Source organism: Calonectris borealis, chromosome 3 (genome assembly GCF_964195595.1).
Source record: "Calonectris borealis chromosome 3, bCalBor7.hap1.2, whole genome shotgun sequence".
In the NCBI taxonomy this organism is placed as follows: domain Eukaryota; kingdom Metazoa; phylum Chordata; class Aves; order Procellariiformes; family Procellariidae; genus Calonectris; species Calonectris borealis.
Window position 1 is genome coordinate 79808453 of NC_134314.1, and position 6000 is coordinate 79814452.

At 43.2% G+C, this 6000-nt stretch overlaps 1 protein-coding gene across 4 annotated transcripts in view; it reads right to left on the minus strand.

Moving 5' to 3' along the window:
* The window catches only part of RNASET2 (ribonuclease T2), a 30043-nt gene extending 24891 nt beyond the window's left edge, over positions 1 to 5152 (minus strand). For 2 of the 4 annotated variants that reach the window (XM_075146326.1, XM_075146323.1), the window contains exons 1-2: positions 4951 to 5152; positions 138 to 242 (exon numbers count right to left, since the gene is read on the minus strand). In XM_075146326.1, the coding sequence (XP_075002427.1) occupies positions 138 to 226 (89 nt within the window). In that variant the 5' untranslated portion in view covers positions 227 to 242; positions 4951 to 5152. Of the gene's footprint in view, positions 1 to 137; positions 243 to 4147; positions 4251 to 4666; positions 4687 to 4950 lie in introns of those variants that run through there. The other 2 variants (XM_075146325.1, XM_075146324.1) reach the window with 2 other exon arrangements.
* Between the last annotated feature and the right edge of the window lie 848 nt (positions 5153 to 6000).

Genomic DNA, 6000 nt, shown 5'->3' on the forward strand with positions numbered 1-6000 from the left:
CAGTTACCTAAGGGAAGAATAACACATCAAAACAGCATATAATAAAATAAGAAAATTTACACTCATCAGAAGTTAATCTATTCTGCTGTGCACTTAAGGAGGAACTGTCAGAGATTTCTTTTTAAAGCATAACTTACCTTTGAATGAATTTATCTGAAGTACACCAACAACATAATGCCATAGAAAACCAGCCCAGAATCCAATAGTGCAGCTTTACAGGCTTCATTTTGTTAATCAAATAGCTGTAAAAAAGTGTTAAAAGAAGAAATCTGTTACTTATCCAATGCACTAAATTGCAAGTGATAAAATGCAAAAAACCACAACTATCTCAGAAACAGCAGGTAATATCAACTCTAGACTAGATTTACAACTACAGGTAAAATGAGGATCTCTTTGAAGGCTGTGCCTGATTCCCCAGCTTGTATGCTAATTTTCATAAACTAATGGCATCAAGGATGAAATCACAGTTTCCTTTTTTTTCTTTACTTGCACACAGTCCCAATAGAGCCACTTTCCAATAAACGGATATACATAAATCTTCTATGCAACCACACTTCGTGTAATGTAAGACTGTACTTGTGGTCAGTTCAATTGCCTAAAGTGATTAATTAAAGAAATTTTGAACTTAACATTGACTATTCATGTTGGATTGAGCAAGCCTGATATTAGAAACTCACTGGAAGTGAAGTATGATGTCCAAGGATGAAATTATCTCTAAATGCCACTCGACTACTAAACTGATGTTAAAAAAATTGCTGCTAAAACCAGATTAGTTTCTGTTCCTGTTATAAACCTGAGATAGTCCCTACGAAACCATGCACGATCTGCCTACTACCTCGTGAACCCTAGAAATCAGGGGAGGAAAAAAAAAAATCAATTCAACTTAACTTTCACCAACAGGAGGACTTTCACTTGGCACAGGTCAAAAAAACCCCAGCCGCCTCCTGTATCCGCCAGCCATTTCACAGCATTTCAAATGCTACGTCCTAGATGCCAGAAACAGATGTACATGCATGTATTTACATGCAATTATTAACGCCTCAGCAAACCTAATTTCCAACTTTCTCATTTTGAGAACCCTAAAAAAAGCACTACAAGACACTGCGTGTAACCTACGTGCCCCTTCTAAGATTGTTCACTACACAAGCCATATCCTTTTTTCTATGAAGGTTTTAAAATTAATCATTTCTTGTAACAGTCAAATAAAGCCTGTTTTGACACCAGTAAAGACATTGCTGATTCAGCCATTAAGGCTAACTTTAGGAAATTCAGTATTGGTCTCTTCTCCCAAGTAACTAGTGATAGGATGAGAGGAAATGGCCTCAAGTTGCACCAAGGGAGGTTTAGATGGGACATTAGGAGAAATTTCTTTACTGAAAGAGTGGTCAGGCCTTGGAACAGGCTGCCCAGGGAAGTGGTGGAGTCACCATCCCTGGAGGTATTTAAAAGACGTGTAGATGAGGCGCTTAGGGACATGGTTTAGTGGGCATGGTGGTGTCGAGTTGATGGTTGGACTCAATGACCTTAGAGGTCTTTTCCAACCTTAATGATTCTATGATTCTAATTCTGATCCACGGCTCATTACAAACAAGAGTCCATTTTCCCACCATCATCGCGTGGCTCTGGACCCAGCCTGCAGAGCCCCCAGAAGCCCTACCCCGCAGTTCTGCAAACGCTGTGGCAGAGCTGACGTACGCAGGAGGCAGCCTCCCAGCTTGCAAAACCCGTCGAGATTTCAAAACTGGTGAGGGGTTGGGGCAACAGCTGTAACAGTTAACCTGCTAGATTCATTACAAGGTTCTGCTAAATTGTGAGGAAACTACAGCTTTTAAGCTATTAATCTATTTCATATGTTAATGTCCCTCTAATTCATAATGGACATATTAAGGTAAACAGCTTGGTCTAATAGAAGATATTACTAGATAAAACTTAGTAGGCAACCGTTAATTTTCTGATCTAGTTTCTTAAAGGCCTGAAGGATTTTCACTCACCAGGCAAGATGAGCACAAAAAATTTCAAATAATTTGGAGTGTGCTATTTGTATACAAAAGCAATTGATAATGTAGAACTAATCTTTATCAAAAGCTAGCTAGAGTAAGACATACATCTTGCATTAAAAAAATTGAGCTATTCACATGATGTACCAAACAAAAAAAAAATCACAAATAAGTAATTAACTGCCAGGTATCCAACTTCCCCAAGAGTTCTTCATTTATAGTGATCTCAAGTCTCATCACTTGAACAGTAGGAATTAATGATGTGAGATTCAACATTACAGAACTGCTTATGATTTCATTTACTGTTATTTTCAGCTGATAACCAACCAAGCAAGACTTTATTTTTCTGCATGATAAACTACCTACCCAAGATAAAAGATTGAGAGAGGTAAGGAGTCTTCAGGTAAGATTCTGCCCTACCTATAAAAAGGATATTTCTTCAGAGAGCAGAAAGTACCACTTAAAAGACAATAGTGTCACACACCATCACCAAAAAAAGCTGCACTGCACAAGGGTCTGAAAAAAACATCTTAAGTAGATCATGGAAGAAAAATAAGCCAGCAAAAATTATGGCATTTCTTTTGCAAACTGGTATGACTTAAGATGGCAGGCACAATGAAACATTTTTTTTTCCAGTGGCTAAGTTACAAAAAAAGCATAAAGGCAATTATCTCCCTTTCTCATTGGGCTCTTAAGTTTGATCAAATAACGACCAAAACCAGAGGGGGGCTATCAGAGCAGTGGAATGTACTGGTTTATTCTGCACCCTGGAACCAGAACGTAGGGACAACAGAGACAGTGAGCAGATCTGAAAGCCCCTCATCTGCAACTTTTACATAACAAATTACATTTTTTCCACTGATAAACAATACATAAACTCTCTCTAAGGTTTTAGCTTGGAAGCCAATATTGCAGCTATCATGAGACTATGGTGATAGACTGAGCGATTTACTCAAGCTGACCTTTTATTCGTTTGTGACATTGATGGTGAGAGGTGAAAAGTGTGTCAGTCTTACCTGAAAAGCACCCAAATGATGCACATTTGAGGAAATACACATCCAAATTAAAACTGTATTAACAACCAAGATGTATGAAGCACATCCAATTTTAATAAAAATTGCTTCTGTTTACTAAAAATTACTGGATTAATAATTCCACAAATACAAGAAAGGACAGATTAACAAATCTTACACCAATTCTACTGTAATAAGAAGAAACAGGGATTTCATATTATGAAAGTTAGTTATAAAAAAGTCATAATGTTCCGAAAGACTTCATAATGAAGAAAACTTAAAACTTGAAGATAAAACATGCACAGGTACATAAAATCATTATTTGAAACCAGGCTATCAACTCATTTTCACTAGAGATAAAATTCCAAAGAATAAGAATAACTTTGGGATGACACCTGGTTTACTACAGCTGGATACGAATGCACACCACTTTGTGTACATTAGTCAGGACAAGGTCACATTGGTCAATGCTGGTACCAAAATTACATGCCCCAGCTTATCAAGGATGAGGGAGAACTTGTAATAAATGGTGAGAAAATTTAACACATTTACTATCATTTGAATTCTAATATACCATCTTGAGGGGGCTGCTGACATAGCATGTGCTTCTTTTGGACACTAACAATTAGTTACCTGTATTCTACTCCCTTATTTTCTTTTTTTGCCTTTAACAACTAGCATGACTAATAAACCCCACATCTATTTAAAATTTCCTGGTTTACACTTCAGTTCAGGCATATAGACTTAGAGAACAGAGAAGAGGCTGCAGAAGAGCACTTAAGCATTAGCGAGAGGATTCCCACGGCTAACAGCATAGCACGCACACAGGTACGTGTCGGCAACAACAGCCAGAGATGAGAATTACGGCAGCTAGCCTGGCATCTAAAAGCACAGAAATGAACACCTAAGGTTTTGGTGCCATCTAAAACAAGGCAGCGCATGCTACGTCTGCCACAACGAGTTAGACAGCCAAGTTACAAAACTGTGTGCCAGAAGCATTAATTTAATTTATAACAATGCTCTTGGCTCCAGCAAATTTTACCTCCACAGCCCACTCCCAGCTAACCATTCTTCCCAAGCCTGAATGCTGTCTAACTACAAAAAGCACCTTAAAAGATTTTCAGATGCAATACTCACGTCCACTGACACGGCAAGTTTTTTAGAACTTTCTGACTGCTACTCTCACGAAGCACAATTCAAAGCAGAACTTGGGCAGCAGTGGTTTTAGGGGACGCCCGGCAGGAGCTCAGTGCTGTGCTCCAAGCTGTCCTTCCACTGGCTTCCTGGGGAAGTCTTGAGCAAGGAGGCACCTTGCTTTCCTCACAGGCAAACTAACACACTGCTCTCCTTTTAGCACGGTGTTGTAAGATTTAACTTCCTGACACCATAAAGCGCTTGCTCCAGACAAACAATCACCACATTTTATTACAAGGGTATTTTTATAAATCGTAAAGAATGCAACAGAGCAGAGAACCCGAAGCGGGATGCCTGCAAGTGACAGGAGGATGCCAAAGCTGATGATAAGCGTACAAAGCAAAATTATAAAGAGTTTTTCCAGCTCTGGGAAATGCTGCAACTTCTTCGGCTGACTTTCGATTTGCTTCACAGGGAATTTAAGGTATAAGTAATGAAACCTGATACGATTTGAGCCCTTACCAGTCCTGCAAATCCCACCTAACTTCGTGCAATTCAGTAATCTCACTGGAGGCAACAGGCAAAAAAGCTGACACAGAAAGACCTCGGGCAGGCCGAACGCTACCTTCCTCCTGCGCGGCCGCTGCCCTCGCAGCGCAGCCACACGCGGGGTGGGAGGGGGCGCAGCAGGGACGCCGGAGCAGCGGGGCTTTCAAACCTGACCTCCCTTGCCTCGGACCCGAGACCTCACCTCACCTCAGCCCGCCGCTGCTTGGCCCTGCCTGCGACCCGGCGGCCCGCGTTACCTTCCGCCCGCTCCTGCGGCCCTGCTCGGCAGGAGCTCCCCCGCGGCCGGGCCTCTCTTCGGGGACCGCGCCCGGACGCGCTCCCGGCAGGGCTGACCTCCCACAGCCACCGCCGCGGAGCAGGCTGCGGGAGGAAGGGAGCAGCGCCGTAACCCAGCCAGCGCCCCGCGGGGCAGGCCCGCCTCCCCGGCCCCTCTGCACGGCCGCACGGGACCGGGACCGGGACCGGCCCCGCCTCCCGCCGGCGTCGGCCGCCCGGCGGTGTCCTGCGGCCTGCCGGGCGCCTCGCCGCCGGCCCGGAGCAGCTGCACCGGGGGCTCGGGGCGCCATCGCGCTCTTCGGCTTCCCCGCAGCCAGGCGCCGCTGGAGGGGGGGGCAGGCCCGTGCGTGCGCGGGCGAGGCAGAAACACCGTGTGGCCGCGGAGGAAGCCATTTATATGCGTGGTTGTGCTCATCCTAATGTTTTGGTTGGTTCTTCTTTAGCATACTCCATGTTTTTATTATTTGGGTTTCCTACTGCAAATTTGTCCAGCACAGAGGTCTTCAGGAGTGCAATAAGGACACTCCATATTTTAATTTTTAAGTAATCTACTCAAATAGCAAATAGGAGATTATTGACTAAAGCAAGGCCAGTAAGGGCAAAAGAGAAATGCTGACACACGCGTCTGTGGCGTACGTCTCCAAAATAATGAGGGAAGTTTGAAATGGTAACACTCGTGTTTGGAAACAATAGGAAGTTTCTGAGGAGAGAACAACCCGAAGGGATGAGTCACAAGTATCCCAGGCCAGACTTGGTTCACGTTTTCTCAGCGCTACAGTAAACCATGAAACATACTCCAAGCCCTCTTTCTCTGCTGATGCGTGAGTGACAAATACAAAGCGTGATTACTAGTTACTGTTGTATAGTTTTGAACTAGGGGGGATATGTCACAACCATCCTCCTTAAACACACTTGAGAAATATGTGGGCAGATCTACTTCCACAAGCAAAACAACATTTGGTTTTAAGAGGTTAATTACAGTCTGTGTAATAAGGTGTTTGTTCAAAGTT